The sequence below is a fragment of the Gymnoscopelus braueri genome (assembly GCF_963280865.1).
Source record: "Gymnoscopelus braueri genome assembly, chromosome: 7".
Taxonomy (NCBI): domain Eukaryota; kingdom Metazoa; phylum Chordata; class Actinopteri; order Myctophiformes; family Myctophidae; genus Gymnoscopelus; species Gymnoscopelus braueri.
Window position 1 is genome coordinate 267,142 of NC_137608.1, and position 19,368 is coordinate 286,509.

At 42.7% G+C, this 19,368-nt stretch overlaps 1 protein-coding gene across 3 annotated transcripts in view; it reads right to left on the reverse strand.

Annotated features, from left to right (window-relative positions):
* Positions 1 to 19,368, reverse strand: part of LOC308087996 (dematin-like) — a 113,438-nt gene that overhangs the window by 65,355 nt on the left and 28,715 nt on the right. Inside the window, exons 3-7 of one of the 3 annotated variants that reach the window (XM_080432290.1) lie at positions 13,020 to 13,071; positions 11,993 to 12,037; positions 10,978 to 11,055; positions 10,464 to 10,589; positions 9,286 to 9,330 (exon numbers count right to left, since the gene is read on the reverse strand). In XM_080432290.1, coding sequence (XP_080288416.1) covers positions 9,286 to 9,330; positions 10,464 to 10,589; positions 10,978 to 11,055; positions 11,993 to 12,004 — 261 coding nt within the window. In that variant the 5' untranslated portion in view covers positions 12,005 to 12,037; positions 13,020 to 13,071. The remainder of the gene's footprint in view (positions 1 to 9,285; positions 9,331 to 10,463; positions 10,590 to 10,977; positions 11,056 to 11,992; positions 12,038 to 13,019; positions 13,072 to 19,368) is intronic. The other 2 variants (XM_080432291.1, XM_080432292.1) reach the window with 2 other exon arrangements.

Genomic DNA, 19,368 nt, shown 5'->3' on the forward strand with positions numbered 1-19,368 from the left:
TAATACAAGATATTTCACTACATCCAATGGCTGCCTGTGTTCGAGTCTGAATTTTCTTTGTCGCCCTTATGAAACATGTCTGGTACTTTGTGTGGGTGATAAGGAAAAAACAGCTCCATCAATCGTCATAACGCCATGGCTGCCAAGAACGACTTATGACGACTTTATTTAATTTTTTTGAGAGAAAAACGTTCAGAACCCAAGATATCGTGATCCGAAGATTTGCTGCTCCATTTACTTCTTGGTTAACTTGTTACTTTAAAAGGCTGTATCTCGGCTCCTGTGTACTTTTTTTTTTAATTATGTATTTTTGGCCCAGACATTTTCAAAGGCAGACAATTAATGTCAACGAGGTAGCGATGACCTCGTTGACAGAGGTAAGAAAATTAAAAAATCACTGGCAGTGGGTGCACGCAGCCAGAAATAAGTCTGGCAGTAAGAGAGTTAACACTTAGAAGCAATGAATGAGGTCCTGTCTGCGTCGTACAGCCCCCAGGGCTTTACTGGCCAGCAGGCTGCATGCATCAGAACATCTAATGGCACCCAGTTATCCTGCCCCAAAATTGTGCACAGGCCAGAATAATGTTGCAAACTTTGTCTGGCACGTGCAGCAGAGTGTGCACACTGTTGAAACCCACCCTCCTGCTCTGTTGTAGGGTTTGTTCGTTGTTAGTTGTGTTCTGTGAGGGGAGAACCTACTCATCCAGTATGTGAATCATGGATATTCATTTAATGCCATAGTACAGTGGTTTTTAACCCGTTTCATATCAAGTCCATTATTTATTCGGCATTTGAGCCATGGACCACCGTTTGATGAGATTTAGCCTCTCAGACACAAAACATAGAATATTTTGTTATCGAAGATAAGATTTTTTCAACAATGCCATGCTGTATTGATGTTGGTACCAATAGGAGAGATAAAAGGCAAACGTTGATCAAAATAACAATTCTTTAATTAAGTAATGCATATGTTTAACAATAATTTAACTCTTGAGAGCAGGAAATGAAACCAAATTGACCTGTAAGGTTGGTTACCAACTCTCCATCATTTAGCTGGGGACCACCTGGAACCTCCTTAAGGACCAATGATAGTCCCCGGACCACTGGTTGAGAACCACTGCCATGACTTCCTGGAGACATGTCCCTATGCTGCTGTTTTGATACATGAACAGTTTACTGGGAGAAGATCATATTCTATCACTGGTGAACATAATGGTAACATTTACGGTGCCAAATTGGAGAAATCTCACTGCAAAATCACCTACACAACTAACACATAATACATATCTCTGAACCTTTCACCAAACAAATTCCTCAGTAGGTCAGTTCACTTTTTCTTTTCAGACCATGTGATAAGATCATATTCTATCACTGCTAAACATATGGTTAAATCTTTCTGTGAGAAGGTCATATTCTATCACTGGTAAACATGTGGTAACATTTTGAGAGACAGCGGGATCCGAAATCGACGTTCGACGGTAGCCATGACTAGTAGCCTAACGTCATCTCCGGGTCGCCGTCGCTTCGCCCTCCTGAACATTTTACTGTGCCAAATTGGAGAAATCTCACCTAACAATCACCTTCACCATACGTGGGCCACTGGCGGCCACTGGTGGCCACGTGGGCCACTGGCGGCCCGGGGGCCCCAACCTCTACTATATTATTGATTTCAGCTGTTACAAACATGCAAACATGACCCGTTTTAATTACTTCAAGAGGTGGTGCCATGGTTTTGCACTTTTTTGTTTTTTCATGTGTCTAGGAGGTTGATAGAACTTCATTAAGCCCCCTGGTGGTGTTTATATGGTGTTTTATGTCTTCTCTGACTATTTTGAGTTTCTACCTGGAGGCTGAAACCTTGAGGGTCAAACGTGCCAATAGAAAAACAGCCCTTTAGTGACATAGTAAAAATATACCCTCCCCCTCATTATCATAACACAACAGGTGTGGGCATGAGGAGGAGGAGGGACTAGGACAGAAATTATATTGTCTTTTTTATGTCCAATGTATTTGTATTTAAGTTGATAAAGTTAACATAAGTCTAACTAAATGTATTTGAAATTAAATTAAATTAAATAATATTAATTTTTCAGGATTCGAATTCAAAAATAGCAAAAAAAAACAGGATTCCAATTTAAAAATAGCAGATCTACAAGCTCAAAACGTGTCGCACTGCGATGCGTTTTGAGGTTGTAGATCGGCTATTTTTGCAACTTTTGTGTGACCCGACAGAATGGCCCGACAGTCAGGGACGCAGTGGGGGGGTTTAGACGTATCCAGTTCCATGGGATCCCCACTTCTGGGACGAAGAAAAAAGAAAAAGAGAAAACCTCCGACGAGCCGGAGGTTTTTCACGTGTGGAAAACTGCAAGCTCGTCCTAAAACACACTGCCCCATTTTTTTCGCGGACGGAGGCCGCCGTATTAGGCGAGGGTGTTTTAGGACGACGGTTCTTGTTATCCATTTCTGAATGGAGAGGTGCACGATGAGAGACCTTTTTTCCACACATCTACACTTCATGGAGTACATTTTTTGTACCCAATTAACCGAATGAAGGTAAGAAAAACGCAAAATAAAAGGGGGAAAAAAACACAAAAACGCTCTCTGCATCCCTGCCGACAGTATATGCAATGTGGCCTTCTGGAGTGAGTGTGTAAATATAGTGGCCCTCTCTAGTGCAGCAGTTAAGCAAACCAATTGCGCATTTTAGGAAAGAAGCATGAAACTTTCAGCATATCATCTACATACCCCAAGGTTTGATTTCAGACGTGGAAGCACTTTCAGATTGACCTCTGGTGACCTTGAGTGGTCATTGACCTCAGAATTGCATTTTTGGCACTTTTTGACCCATTTTTCTCCATTATAATAATATATGTTTGTTAAAATGTCAGTTTTGTTCTAATAAATGAAAAATGAAACCTAATAGTCACTCTACAGAAATGGTGATTATTACTATTATGATAGTTCTGTTATGACATGTTATAACATTAAAAACATCTAGGGGAGAGAGAGCAGCAGTAAAATAAAGTAAAACAAGAAATAAAGTGCTAATGCATTCAAAGTGCAATATAGGTACAATGCTATTCAAAGGTGCTATTCATCTCATGTTGGTTTTGGTTTTGGGGGCAGTATATGGTGAGCGTTCAGGGTTCTAATGAGAAGATAATCTCATATATGGAAGGTATTGTGCTTTTTATGAAAGAAGCATGAAACTTCCTACAGTGTTTCTATATGTCATGAAGTCTGTTTTCAGACGTGGAAGCATTTCTCAATTGACCTCTGAGACTTGTCAGAGGCTGTACACATTTTGGGCTGTCAAACCCATGTTAAAACCAGAAATGTTGTTTCCTGTAAACCTTTATGATTAAAATGTCATATATAGGCTTAGCAGATGAGTTTAAGCTTGATTCCTAAAAGTTGCATATTGGGCAATTTGAGTAATAATCATAATCAGCAAATGTATCGCTTAATGAGCAAATTACCTGGAAATAGCTAACATTTTGCGGCTAACATTTTGCGTCCAGTTAACTTAGAAAGGTGACTTAAAGGAGAATACCGGACAAATTAAGTGTTGTCTTTGATGTCTCGTTACTCACCTACCGACGTGAAAAGTGGCGTTCTTTTTTTCCATAGATTCCCCTGTCGTCTGTCGACGACTTAACACTGGTTGCTTGTTTCCAGAACCTGGCAACACGAGTTGCCAGGTTCTGGAAAGAAACAAGCATCCAGTGTTAAATCGTTCGCCATTAACGGTGGGCTCGCAGGAAGTTTCAGCGCATGTTTGACTATCATGAGACTCCACAATGACTAGCAGTAGAGAAAAAAACAACTTTGCATCGGTTATAATAGACGAATCTCCCTAACCCACGCGCTCCCATTATGACAACGGAGGGGGTTTAAAAAATTACGACAGGGGAATCTATGGAAAAAAAGAACGCCACTTTTCACGTCGGTAGGTGAGTAACGAGACATCAAAGACAACACTTAATTTGTCCGGTATTCTCCTTTAAGAGTCAAAGCCCATGTTTGTGATGTGCAGAAATTCATCTATTATCATGGTGAAGTCATGCAACCTTTCCTCATTTGCACAATTTGCATAAAGTATGTAATAATTAGGCCCAAGACCAGGAAAAAGTCTTGTTTTAGATGGTAGTCAATTTAGAAAGGTGCTCTTAGAGACTAAGTCTATTTTTGAATGTCCAGAAATGAATCTTGCCAAAAAAAAAGCAATTTATCTGGATCCATGTCCATGTATCGATTCTCCACCTTCTCACCTGGATCCTGTGCTCACAACCCTTGTACACCTTGAGAAATCACTGAAAAGCGTATGAACCCCACACTGGACCTCAAGCGTCATGACATGTATAATCCATTTGAGTGACTGGAAGTGCGATATAAGTCTGTCATCATGCGGGGTGGCAGTGGCTCATGAGGTAGAGCGGCCGTCTTGGAATCCAAAGATTCCAGGTTCCATCCCTGGCTCCTCCTGTCTTTGAGCAAGACACTGAACCCTTACCTGCTCCCAATGAGCAGGTAGGGGTATTGTATTTGTGTTTCCTCTACCATTGGTGTGTGAAAGTATGGGTGAATGTGAAGTACATTGTAAAGTGCTTTGAAGAGTCAGGAAGACTAAGGTGCTATTTAAATGCAGTCCATTTACCATCATCGATCCCCGCATGATGCCCACTGGCACTCTGATGTCATTCCCTGGTTGCAGTGGAACATTGATGAACATTTCTGGGATAAAAGCATTGCTTGCGGTGGCATCGCCTTCATTCTCAATGGTAAATCCTAGACAAAATACACTATGCTTATCGGATGCTTGTGGTTGTCCTCCTCCAAGAACCTGTTAGGATGTGATACTGTCTCCTACCCTGTGAGAAGGGCAAGGTATGTGCTTAAAGTACTCCTTGAAAGTACCATGACTAGTCTCAATACAGTGCTTGGGGAACTTGATGCCACGCACAGTGACCTAAAAGATACCGGTGCAGAGTTCTTCTTCACATTGTATTGACAGACAAATATGATTCTGCACACAGTATACTGCATGTTCATCTGCAGGTCATGTTGTGGAAGGCTGCAGATCGGATCGAGCCACCTGGAGAGGAAAGAGACATCACTACATCCGGGTGGGAGGTTGCTAAAGGATGGGCTGGATGCCCAATGTTTACTCCCAGGCAATGGCTCCAGCTGCAGCTGTAGAGCATTGAAGGCATGCAGCGAAATAAACTGCAGATACCATTCTGTAAGACTGACTATGTAAGTGTGAAGGAGGAGAGGTCCACAACAACCCATTAAAGGTTTAATGACATTCACTTTTACACCACATTCAAAGTCTTTGTCCTGGTCCTTCAAAAGTGTACAAAAAGTTTTAAGTGAAAATTCAATTCCAGTGATCCATGGCAGGTGTTTTTCTCTCACATTTCTAAAGCCTTTTCAACTGCAATGAAAAAATAAATCTTTGCCTGCGGGTGTCGCTGGTGAGGGATTTTGCCTGTCAATCATCGCCTCTGCTCCGCCCCCCCCAAAGGAAAGGATAGGGGAGGGGAGGGGCGAGGAGGGGAGTGGGCGGGATTAATCGACTGGGACCTCACTGTCGAAGGGCCAAGCTCAGATTACTTTTCAGCCTAGTTATTCAGAAAACCCCAGACCACAGAAAATCCACTGAATGTTCTAAGTTCAGGTTTTTTGGGTGTAATTGAGGTCATAAAACCCCAAATAAAACATTGAAAATAAAAAAAGTGAAAATGAATGTCATGATACCTTTAAGAAGAAGGGGGGCCATAGCTGTAGAGAGGCCACCTGGGAAACAGAAGGTACCAGGTTCGATTCCCAGCCCTGACAATATGTCGGTGTACATAAGCAAGACCCTTAATCCCTAACGACCTCATGTCTGACCACTTGAGCAGCAATAACCTTACAGAAGCAGAAGTCTGAATTTTGCCATGGTCTAAGATGAAGACAACGAAGATGAGGAGGCTGAAGGGAATAAGGAGAGAGAAGATGAAGAGAGTGAAAAAGACCATTGAGTCTTAGATTATGGTTCCAAGTGCACTCACTCATGCTCATTATGGTACCATTTTTATCTACTCATTCTGTGTCTCAGAGGAGGGCTGTGGACAGTTTCCTTTCATTTTTTTCATTTTTTTCTTTATTAATGCGAGAACAATGGCTTCTATTATAGCATGCAAACTTTCCAGGAATATAAAGCCTGCAGTTTATATTAGCTTGGATTCCCCATCGATGTCACTGGTAGTCGTAGACAGGTTTCTGACAGAAATGGTACCATATTATCTCCCACCATATCCTTGAACTACTGCCATCTGATAGGAGGTTTAAGAGCGTCGGGCTGGTGAGGGGAGTATAATGCCCAGGATCACTTAGAAAATTGGCACCGGGTGAAAAATAAGGCATGCTGTCCAACAGTTTCTTCCCCAAACCATCAGAACCTTGAACGCTCACCATATACTGCCCCCAAAACCAAAACCAACATGAGATGAATAGCACCTTTGAATAGCATTGTACCTATATTGCACAATTTATCAAGCATATATTATTATAATGGAGAAAAATGGGGCAAAAAGTGCCAAAAATGCAATTCTGAGGTCAATGACCACTCAAGGTCACTAGAGGTCAATCTGAAAGTGCTTCCACGTCTGAAATCAAACCTTGGGGTATGTAGATGATATGCTGAAAGTTTCATGCCTCTTTCCTAAAATGCACAATACCTTCCATATAATGAGCTTAACTGCTGCACTACTCCATCATCAAAGTTGCCAAATCAGCTGTACCAACCTGACAATTTCATAAAATTGTCCTGACTACGGTCTGCTGAGTATCACTGTACATGAATTGGATTTACTGCCAAGAAAGGGACTTGATAGCTGCCCAACACTGCTGGCATGGTTCTGGTAATGTTTGGCTGGGACATAGCGGACCAACCCCCTCCAATCTCCCACTGAGGTGCCAGTGGCCAAAAAGAACCCAACATGGAGAGCACCTGCACTGGCACAGCTCTGGGTTTCTGTCCTTAAACCATATTTTATACTTTGGCTATTCAAAAATAGCAGATCTACAAGCTCATAGTGCGGCACTAAGTGACGCGCTATGAGCTTGTAGATGTGCTATTTTTGAAAAATCTTGATAATTTGTGCAAATCTTTTAATATATATTTATATATTTCAAATCTTTGCTTCTGGAGGTCCCTGGAACCAGATTTATGTCCGCGCTTTTGGGTGCGCAACGTGCACGCGTGCATACGCGGCCAGCGCGTGCGTGCACATAGCGTGTGCGCACATAGCGCATAGTGCGGATATTTTCCGGGTTTGTTACCTTTTAGATTTTTTTTTTTTACTTTAATGCGGTTAATTCGGTTAATTTGGTACAAAAAATGTCTGAGGTTTTTTCTTTTGCTTTTTTTTTTATGAGTTGTGATGGGTGCTCGTCATTTCCCCTGGGTGCTTTAGCCCCGAGGCACCCACAGTATCGGCGCCCTTGCCTGGAACTAAATATTTGGGGTCGGTGGCCAAATATATATAATTTTGGGGGTCCTTGACATGAAAAAGTTTGAGAACCACAACACACGTTTTTCAGAAAATAGTTTTTAGAATCGGCCTCAGGTCTTAATTAGCCTGGGACCAGACAAATCTGCCAGTGCAAAAAAAAAAATGCCCTCAGCGATTTGGTCGATCTGCTCCCGAAGTCTGGGGTGACCAATTATTATAATGCCCAGTATTAAAATATGAGACTGTAATTGGTAGTTGGTTGTAGGTCTAACCAATTGCATCCAGAGCCATTCTTTTGATCCCGCCCCTTGGAAAAACCTCCAGTAGGACATGGTACCATGGGAAAAGATTCCTGTGGCAATAGTCAGTGTTGCCATGCCTGCTTATTATAAGCGATTTTGGGCTTGTTTTTCTCTGAAATATTTGGGCATGCTGTCTAATGTTGTTTAAACCAGTGGTTCTCAATCATTGTCATCTGAAGGACCAACCAAATGAATATGTATTTGTCTGCGGATGCCGATCTGAAAATGTTTTGTGCCAGGTACCACACATACAAGATTTGTGTTGTTAAAATGCTTCAAGAATATTACAAAAAAGTAACTTTCTTTCCAAATCCTTTTTGAAAATAGCAGATCTACAAGTTCCCAACGCCATGCAAAGCTGTAGATCAGCCATTAGCCGATGTATATGGGTTGAAGTGGTTTCCTGGGGACTTCCGGTGTGTGTGTGTGATCATAGTCGCTTCTTCTGGGCTTGTTTTCGTACACCTGACCGCTTGCAAAATCTGGCAACACTGGCAAGAATCCTCTTGCATCTTACGCGTACGGTCTAGGTCTTATTATAGAGTCCACGTGATAACAGTCAAAGCTCTTGTTTCAATAGGTGACCCATTAAGACCGGGAACGCATCTGTGTCATTTTTTGATTTCTTTGGCTATTCAAAAATAGCAGATATACAAGCCCATAGCGCGGCACCGAGTGCCGCGCTATGAGCTTGTAGATCTGCTATTTTTGAAAAAGATCATGAAAATGTGTGCAAAACTTTTAATACATATTCTTTAAAGCGAACATTTGTAACTCAAATCTTTTCTTCTGGGGGTCCCTGGAACAAAATATTTTACAAATGTTCGCTTTAAAAAATATATATTCAAAGATTTGCACACATTTTCCACGAGAAACTTTTTTTTTTTTAATAGCCAAATAAATCTTAAAAATTACACAGATGCTTTCACGGTCTTAACACATTCCAGCGCCAACGTTTTATTGTTGTTTTTTTGTTTTTTTCACGTCGCCATAGACCTTGTTAAAATCCTTAAGATTGAGCTCTGCACTGTTTGTAAACATCGCGGAGATCTCCCTGCTTCTACCAGTGAAAACCACGTGTCAAACGGTGCCTCCATGTTGTAGTTAGAACGGTTTATGTTAAACAGTGATCAGCGTGGAGAAAAACTACAAAGAGAAAATGGCGTTTCAGTTTCATCATTAGAACGGAGGCCGACGCGATCGGCAAAACCGGATCCCGAATAATTCCGTTTCCGGTGGTGCTACCGGAACCGGAAATGGATAAAAAATTTCAAAACGTTTTTTTTTTTTTTTTTTTTTTTTAAATAAAAATAAAACACCACTTCGCGTAGATCTACGCGATTGGCACGTGGCGGCTTTAAATAGGTTCGCGTAGATCTATGTGATTGGCAGTCAATGTGTTGTTAAGCATATACAGTACATACATATATTATGTATTGTACTTAATCACAGCTTCATGTGTATGTTTAAATACTCACCTCAGGAGAGGGAGGTGGAGAGAGAGAGCGAGGAGACAAGGACCTCTGCAACGGAGAGGGAGAGAGAGAGAGAGAGAGAGAGAGAGAGAGAGAGAGAGAGAGAGAGAGAGAGAGAGAGAGAGAGAGAGACAGGCTATCAGCTAGACAGACAGACAGACAGACAGACAGACAGACAGACAGACAGACAGACAGACAGACAGACAGACAGACAGACAGACAGACAGACAGACAGACAGACAGACAGACAGACAGACAGACAGACAGACAGACAGACAGACAGACAGTGTGTGTGTGTGTGTGTGTGTGTGTGTGTGTGTGTGTGTGTGTGTGTGTGTGTGTGTGTGTGTGTGTGTGTGTGTGTGTGTGTGTGTGTGAGAGAGAGAGTGTGAGTGTGAGTGTGAGTGTGAGTTAGGGCTTTCACCAACAAGTAGTAGTATAGATGGGTTTCCGCGCGACGTCATCACAGAGCAGAGTGCGCGGGATTTAGATAGGCATAATGCTGCTATTTTAGGCATAATAGGCATAATGCTGCTATTATATACAAACAGATCCAACTTCCGACAAATCATTTTTATTGAGTAAAGAAGATATTACAAACTGCATCATTTAATCTACTTTCATTAAACCTGGTGAAGACCATTTCTTTTATGAGTGTACATTTGACTCATCTCATGTTTACAAACAGGAAACCCATCTATAACCACTAGTCGACCTTGTTGGTACTAGTCGAATAGTTGAAAAAAAAGAAGAAAAAACGTTTTTTTTCTTCTTTTTTTTCCATTGTTTTAGTGCCATAGTAATGGCCCATTACTATTATTATTATCCTCCTGCCTTTATTTTTATCAGAAGGGGGTCAAAAGTATAATATACCTTTTGAGGATCGCTGCTGTGCTGCTGTGCCAGAAGCACTTCCCTTAAAACGGCATGAAAATAAAGGCAGGAGGATAATAATAAAAGTAATGGCATTAAAACAATGACAATTTTTAAGTCGATTAGTCGACTAGTCGAGTATTAAAAAGTCGACCAGTAAAAATCTCTACTCGTGAAAGCCCTATAGTGTGAGTGTGTGTGTGTGTGTGTGTGTGTGTGTGTGTGTGTGTGTGTGTGTGTGTGTGTGTGTGTGTGCGTGCGTGCGTGCGTGCGTGCGTGCGTGCGTGCGTGCGTGCGTGCGTGTGTACCTCTATAGTATACGTGTAGTGATGCTGGTAGATCATCAGGTCTGGTCTCTCGATGTCCAAGATGGCCTTGTCTCTAGGCAATGCTGCCAAGTCCTTGTAACATATGACCCCATCATCTACACGCGCCTACACACACACACACACAAACAGTGAGTTTTTTAATTTAAACAAAAGTAAAATCTATAATAATGAATTGTTCACCGTCATGAAATACTATACTAATGTTATGGAGAGACAGAGTGACAGACGGACAGAGAGAGAGAGTGTGTGAGAGAGAGAGAGAGAGAGAGAGAGAGAGAGAGAGAGAGAGAGAGAGAGAGAAGAGAGAGAAAGAGTAAAAATGAGAGAGAGAGTGAAAGAGAGAGAGAGAGAGAGAGAGAGTGGGGGAAGGGTGGATGGAGTGATTACAGAAACATAATACAACCTGATGTGTGTGTGTGTGTGTGTGTGTGTGTGTGTGTGTGTGTGTGTGTGTGTGTGTGTGTGTGTGTGTGTGTGTGTGTGTGTGTCTCACCACAATGGCCGCAGGGGACCCTGGGACACTGGTTCCTCTCAGTGACAGCACACTTCCTGGAGACGTTGTGACTGGATGCTGTTAAACCCATCACACGTACACGTGTGCACACACACACACACACACACACACACACACACACACACACACACACACACACACACACACACACACACACACACACACACACACACACACACACACACACACACACACACACACACACACACACACAATGGGTGAAAAGTGAGGTGCGATGTCTTGATTTGAGCAAATACATCTACAGTGTGTTTGTCTACTGTACTACGGTGCCTTACCTTGTCGCAACACACCGAAAAAATCATCTTCCGTCAAAAATGCACGTCTTTCCCACCTCCCCAACTGGCCACAGAACATTTATATACATTATGATCGCTAGTCAGACCGTTTGTAAACACAAAGGGGATCACTGTTCGTCATCCAGAGAAAAACTATTATAACCGGGACTGTCCCTTCCTTTGATAGAGCACGTTGAAAATACCATGTCTCGCCTAATGCTGGGGAAAAAAGTCAACTCAAGATACAACTGTTTCCAGGAAAACGCTAAACAGGAAGTGGACGGAGGCGGAAATCTTCGGATGACGTTATTTCCGGATCCGTGTGAGTTAAAAGTGAAAGTGATCACTCGGGTGAAAGAGCACGATCTTTTATAAAACCACTAAAAAATAATCTGCCTGGAATTCCGGTCCACGGCAATTAAAGAGTTAAAAAGCCCCCCCAAAAAGAAATGCTGTGGGGGAAATATAATAAGAAATCTAATTTACAATTTTGATTTGATTTTATACATCTGTAACGTTGTGTAATAAATGTACGCATTATAATCGTGAAACCGTTATTATTTCTCTCACTATAATCGTACCATCAAAATCCATACACGTCCCACCGCTAGTGTGTGTGCGAGCGCATGCGTGTGTGTATGTGTGTGTGTGTGTGTGCGCGCGTGCGCGCGTGCGTGCGCGCGTGCGTATGTACGTACCTTGGGCATCATCCTTACAGAGGTCTTGTGTTGCTATGGGTAAAGCTAGAGAGAGAGAGAGAGAGAGAGAGAGATCAATTATAAACCAATACCTGACCACCAAGCCATGTCTGATCAATAAATAGACGTATCATATTTTCCTTCACTCCACTTCTCTTCAGTCCAGTGCATTTGTTTATTTAGTGAATGCAAAGTCCTTGAGCCAAGCAGTTACCCCTGATCTGCAGTATGGAGGGCGACTAATCCTCCTTTGTAGAGCAGTGGTTCAGGTGATTAGCTTAATGTGCAACATTGTTTTCTCACCCAACAGTAAACAAACCTGCGTTAAAAGGAGGTTAGGAGCAGCTCCTAACCTCCTCAGAGTGAGACTAGTAGCTCCTAACCTCCTCGGAGTGAGACTAGTAGCTCTTAACCTCCTCAGAGTGAGACTAGTAGCTCCTAACATCTTCAGAGTGAGACTAGCTCTTAACCTCCTCAGAGTGAGACTAGTAGCTTCTAACCTCCTCAGAGTGAGACTAGCAGCTCTTAACCACCTCAGAGTGAGACTAGTAGCTTCTAACCTCCTCAGAGTGAGACTAGCAGCTCATAACCTCCTCAGAGTGAGACTAGTAGCTCCTAACCTCCTCATAGTGAGACTAGTACCTCCTAACCTCCTCAGAGTGAGACTAGTAGCTCTTAACCTCCTCAGAGCGAGACTAGTAGCTCTTAACCTCATCAGAGTGAGACTAGTAGCTCTTAACCTCCTCAGAGTCAGAGTGAGACTAGTATGCTCCTAACCTCCTCAGAGTGAGACTAGTACCACTTAACCTCCTTGGCCAACATCTCTTCTAAACTATCACGGTTTTCACTGCTGGCAGAATGAAGCCTTGGGGTGTTGTACTGTATACAAGGCTCTGGTAGGTCAGCTGTATATATTGTGTGACCAACACAATGGGCTTGTTCTAGCAGCTTTATAAAACGCACGCACGCACGTGCGTGTGTGTGTGTGTGTGTGTGTGTGTGTGTGTGTGTGTGTGTGTTCTCTTACCTCAGGGAGAAAAGGGGATCATGTCTGTGTGCATGTGTTGTCAGTCCCGGCCCTGCAACACAAACAGCCACACATCAACTCAGTGGCCACTGAGAACTTTAATCCATGCAATAACACACGTCCCCCCCCAGTGTAAAGTAACTAAGTACATTTACTCAAGTACTGTACTTAGTACACTTTCTAGGAATTTTTACTTTACTGGAGTATGTCCCATTTCCAATACTTTTACTTCTACTCAACTACATCTCAGACGAAAATGTTGTACTTTTACTCCACTACAATTATTTGAAAACATTAGTTACTAGTTACTTTGCTTATATAAATTATTATATTATAAAACATACATTAACCACTTATTTAGCCCTATGTTATACCTATGCTATATGAAAATAGCCGATCTACAAGCATGCAATGCGACGCGTTGTGAGCTTGTAGATCTGCTATTTTCAAACATTTTACTTTTGGTACAGATGCCAATACTTTTGTAGTTTTACTCAAGTAACATTTTGAACACAGGCCTTTTACTTGTAAGAGAGTATTTCTACATTGTGGTATTGATACTTTTATTTAAGTAAAAAATGTCAGTACTTTTTCCATCACTGGTCCTAACCCCCGGTCCTAACACCGGCCGTAGTCTCTGTCCACCTACATCTCTACTAATCACCAGAAGTCTTAAGTGCATTTTCTGCTAAAACAAGCAACCAAGAGTATACTGTACCTAGCACTAAGGTAAAAGTGCAATATATCAGCTACCTATTTTCTTAAACAGATGAGACAAAATAGCAAAATCAAATGAGCAAGAGCTAAAACAAATAAGTGTATCGACTAAACAAGATCCAATAAAACAATAAAACAAGAGTTTGTACAACTAGTTAACAACAAGTAGGCCAGGCAAAGAGGAAGGGTAGTGTTTCCTGAAGAGGTGGGTTTTCAACACAGAGTCACATACCTGACAAATCGCCAGGGTTTATCTTTGGAACACAGTTCTTACTGTATATGACACGATTTAAGATTTCTCGATGGGAATTCCAATACAAAAACGCGGTGACAATTTCAAACACTGCAAACATTATGCTATACGTTTTTAAATGAATACATATGTAATCTATGTATCCTAAGACCTACATCACCCCCTCCCCCCATAATACACACACACACACACACACACACACACACACACACACACACACACACACACACACACACACACACACACACACACACACACACACACACACACACACACACACACACACACACACACACACATTAACCTGTCAATTATTCACAAGCACCATGCCACCATACACCTACCAGAGATCAATAGTGTGTGTGTGTGTGTGTGTGTGTGTGTGTGTGTGTGTGTGTGTGTGTGTGTGTGTGTGTGTGTGTGTGTGTGTGTGTGTGTGTGTGTGTGTGTGTGTGTGTGTGTGTGTGTGTGTGTCTCTGGAGGGAGATCTATAACATTTTAATGGTTGCTGCCGAGTTGATCAATAACATACAGATATTAGATATCATACCCAAACCGTCTCCCACGGCAACATCACATCCTCATACAAGGACCAGTTCCAACACAAACAGCTCCTATCCAGTACAGGTCATGCTGCTACAGTAGGTCTGTCACAATCATTACATAATTGCCTAATTGCAATTATTTGAGATAATCACAATTATTTTGCATGATTGTCATAATTGTTTCCCTTTATCCGTATATATTTATCTGTTGAAAAATGGTCATACACGTTCAGACATTTAAAAAAATAGCAGATCTACAAGCGCACAATGTCGCGAGGCATCACATTGTGAGCTTGCAGATCAGCTATTTCCGCTAGATAATAATAATAATAATAATACATTTTATTTGTATTGCACTTTACATTTGAAACAAACCTCAAAGTGCTACAGTACATAATAAAACAGATAACGAAAACCATTTGCAAGAGAATCAAAAAAATTTAAAACAAGTTTAAAAAGGAGAGACAGGGTTATTAAAACCGGCTTAAAAAGCTAACCAAATGCTTTGTTAAAATGGTAGGTTTTTAGTGCTCTCTTAAAAGTGTTCACAGTTTGAGGAGCTCTGAGATGGTCTGGGAGTGAGTTCCACAGCCGGGGGGCGGCTGCATAGAATGCTCGGTCTCCCATGGTGCGGAGGTTGGTGTGCCGTTCCTTAAGTTTATTAGTGTTTCCTGAGCGGAGGCTGCGGGTGGCGGTCTGTGGTTCGATCAGTTCCTTGAGGTAGGGGGGGGCATTACCGTAGATGCACTGGTGGGTTAACAGGGTGATTTTGAATTCTGTCCGGGAGGAGATGGGAAGCCAGTGTAGTGATTTGAGAATGGGGGTGATGTGCTCGTATTTGCGCACTCTCGTCAGGATCCTAGCAGCGCTGTTCTGTATGTATTGGAGCTTTTGAAGGCTCTTGCTAGGGATCCCGACGAGAAGTGCATTACAGTAGTCCAACCTGGAGGAGACAAAGGCGTGGACCAACTTTTCGGCGTCAGGAAGAGTGAGGGTGGGGCGGAGTTTTGCTATATTTCTAAGGTGGAAGAAGGATGTTTTGCAGAGGTATTTGATGTGGGTCTCATAGTTGAGGCGGGTGTCCATTTTGACGCCCAGGTTGGTGACAACTGATGAGAGGGGAAGGTCCTGGCCGGAGAAGGTGATGCTTGTTATGGGGGATGATTGAACTTGGTGTGGGGTGCCGATGAGAATGGCCTCGGTTTTGGAGCTGTTGAGTTGTAGGAAGTTGTGTTTCATCCACGCCTTTATCTCCTCCAGGCAGATGGTGATTGTGGATGAAGGTGATGGTGACGGGGATGACAGTGGGACTGCAGAGCGGGGGGGACAGGGGGGGTCAATTTTTATGTAGAGCTGTGTGTCATCAGCATAGCAATGGAAAGAAATTCCATGCCTGCTGATGACACGACCAAGGGGGAGCATATACAGGGTGAATAGGGTGGGGCCAAGCACGGATCCTTGGGGGACACCACAAGTGACGGGTTGGGTGGGGGAATGAGCACCTCCCATGGAGACACGCTCAGTCCTTCCGGTCAGGTAGGACCGGAACCAGTCCAGGGAGGTGTCACAGAGTCCGATGGTGGAGTGGAGGCGGTTGAGGAGGATGGTGTGATCAACGGTGTCAAAAGCTGCAGTGAGGTCCAGGAGGATGAGGAGGGAGGGGGAGCCATTGTCAGATGCAGTGAGGATGTCGTTGGTGACCCTGACCAGTGCTGTTTCGGTACTGTGAGCGGAGCGGAAACCAGACTGGAATTTTTCGGAGATGTTGTTGCTGTTGAGGTGGTGTTGCAATTGGGTGGCGACTATTTTTTCCAGCACCTTGGAGAGAAATGGTAGGTTTGAAATGGGCCTGTAATTTGCGAGAACGTCCGGGTCTAGGGTGTTTTTTTTGAGGAGGGGAGTGATAATGGCTGTTTTTAAAGCTGATGGAACGTGACCGGACTGTAGGGAATGGTTTATTGCTTTGGTGATCAGGGGGCTTTTGGCTTGGATGTGTAATTTGACCAGGGCTGTGGGGAAGGGGTCCAGGGTGCATGTGGAAGGTTTCATCCGGCTGATGGTGTCCTCAACCTCTGGCTGCGTGGTGGGAAAAAAGCAGCAGAGAGGCTGGGAGGCCCCAGACTGTGGGGTGGCAGTTGGAGCAGATGGAGTGGGGGGGCCGGAGAGGGAGGAACGGATAGTGTCGACTTTGGTTCTGAAGAAGACCATGAAGTCGTTGCACTGTTCTGCAGTGATGGCTCTGTTTGAAGGGGGTTGAGGTTTTAGGAAGTGATTTATGATTGAGAAAAGCTGTTTTGAGTTGCCGGGACTGTTATTGATGATGTTTGAGTAGAAGTGCATGCTAGATAACCCATTAACACCGGGAGAGCATCTGTGTCATTTTAGATTTTTGCGTTGGCTATTAAAAAATAGCAGGCATACAAGCTCACAGCTAGGCACGAACATCTGCTAATTTTTAACATTTTGTGTGGGAACTACTGGTTTAGAAGGCATTTGTAGAATTGGCCTCAGGTCTTAATGGGTTAAAACAAAATTTGTATATAAGTATAAATGTATTAAATATGGCCTGTTTTAGCTGTAGTACATTTATTTTAGATTTTGTTTGTTTACAAAGCCTAAAAGAAAAAAACGAAATGTATTTTTTATTAATATGTTCAATGCCAAAAACACAATTAAATCGTCGCAACCAGGGTGACAACAACAGTTAATCAAACTAATAGCAGATTGAAAAGCTCTCAATGTGTCACTGTGTGAATGCTAGAATACTATTCAGGATCACATGAAAGGATACAAAATGAAAAGCAATCAAAAATATTCATCTTAAATCTGAGAGAACTCCCTCACTCATTCAATTACCTGTACATTGATCGGATGTTTGATATGAAGCCTCCATCATGGTTGTTAAGCGGGGAAAAAAACTCATGCATTGTGGATGGAATCATCTGTTGCCTGGCAACAATAATCTATCCAATATCACGTCTATTTAAAGAAGGAGTGTTAACTCAGGACTTTGCTGTGCAGCTATTTGGGAGCATGGTGGCCTGTGTGTGCACGCACCCATGCACACACATGTGAGCATGTCATTATAGTTTTTTATTTTATTTCAGCCGTCCCTTCCCGTTTGCATGTGAGCATGCACACATGCACACGCATGCACACACATGCACACGCATGCACACGAATGGACACGCAAGCCAGCATGCGTGTGCATGTGTGTGCATGTGAGCAGCTTTGAGTTACTTTTTCTGTAAAGTCTCTTGTAAATATTGTTAGTTGTTGATTGTGTTTTTTTGGGCTTGTTTCTAAAGTGTAGTTGCTTATTTGGGCTTCCTTCCTCATGTTGTTTGAACCATGTCAAGGACCCCCAAATTAATGTGTTTGACCACGGAATCCCACCTGAAAATATTTTGTACCAGGGACATTTCACATTTATTTCAAGATTATTTTGAAAATACGTGTTGATGTATTTAGGGTTCAAGTGGTAAAACTGGTCGCTTCTTTTGTGCTCGTCTTCGTAGACCTGGCCGCTTGTTTTTCTTGAAAGATCTGGCAACACTGACCACAGACCACCCACACTGCTCAGCCAGAACCCGGCTTGCTAAAATGTGTTGTGTTGTTGACAGTCAAACTAAAGGAGGTCAGGTAGAAACATTCTTCTATGTTGTTGAAAGGTCACAACAAATCACAGAGGTTGTTTATTTGTCCGCCTGTCCTCCCAGCTCACATTAGCTTCAATAGAACTGGCTCCAGTTCCGACCAAGTCGACTCGCGGTACGGTGCTGCTGTTTTTCTCATCTCCTTCGACTTTAACCCATTAAGACCCGAGGCCGATTCTACAAACGCCTTGTAAATCAGTAGTTCTCAAACCTTTTTTCGTGCCAAGGTCCCCCAAAATTATATGTATTTGGCCGAGGACCCCCCCCCCACCCCATCTGAAAATGTTTGCCAGGGACCCCCAGAAAAGAAGATTTGTGTTTAAACATTTCAAAATTGTTCAAATATTTTCAAACACTTTCAAGATTTTTCAGAAAATGTTCAAAAATATAGCAGATGTACAAGCTCACAGCGTGGCATGACGCGCTGTGAGCTTGTACATCTGCTATTTTTGAGAACCACTGTTCTAAATCCTAAGAGTTTTCTTAAAAACTTTTAATGGGATAAAATGCTTAATATATACTCCGTCGCACAACGGTGTCTCGCATCCAAAAATCACTGCTACAAGCACACACAAGACATCCTCTCTCTCTCTCTTCTTTCCCCCCGACACGGTCGAGGCAGAAGGCCCCCACCCTAGAGCCTAGGGTCTGCCTGACGTTTCTTCCAGTTAAGGGGGAGTTTTTCGTTGCCACTGTCGCAAAATTGCTTGCTCAGGGTGGGACTGTCGGGTCTCTGCTCTACATGTAAAGTGTCTTGAGACAACTTGTTGTGATTTGACACTTTAATAAAATTGAATTGAAATTGAATTGAATCACCAATATTTATGATCAGAAAATGAAATTGACTTTGTTACTAACTGTGGCTAGATGCTGTTGCTATAGGTTTACACGTAAGGTAACCTATTAGGAGCTATTGGCACTCATCAGTATACCTCTCAGCCATTCACAGTGAGGTAAGTATATGTTGACATCTGAGTTAGCCAATCACAGTGAGGTAAGTACTGTATATGTTGACATGAGTCAGAAGAAAGTGAGTTTTATGTGACTCAAGTTAGCACAGCTAACTCCTACACTGTCTCTCTCTCAGCTGTCTGACTCTCTGTCTCTCCTACACTGTCTCTCTCTCAGCTGTCTGACTCTCTGGCTCTCCTACACTGTCTCTCTCTCAGCTGTCTGAC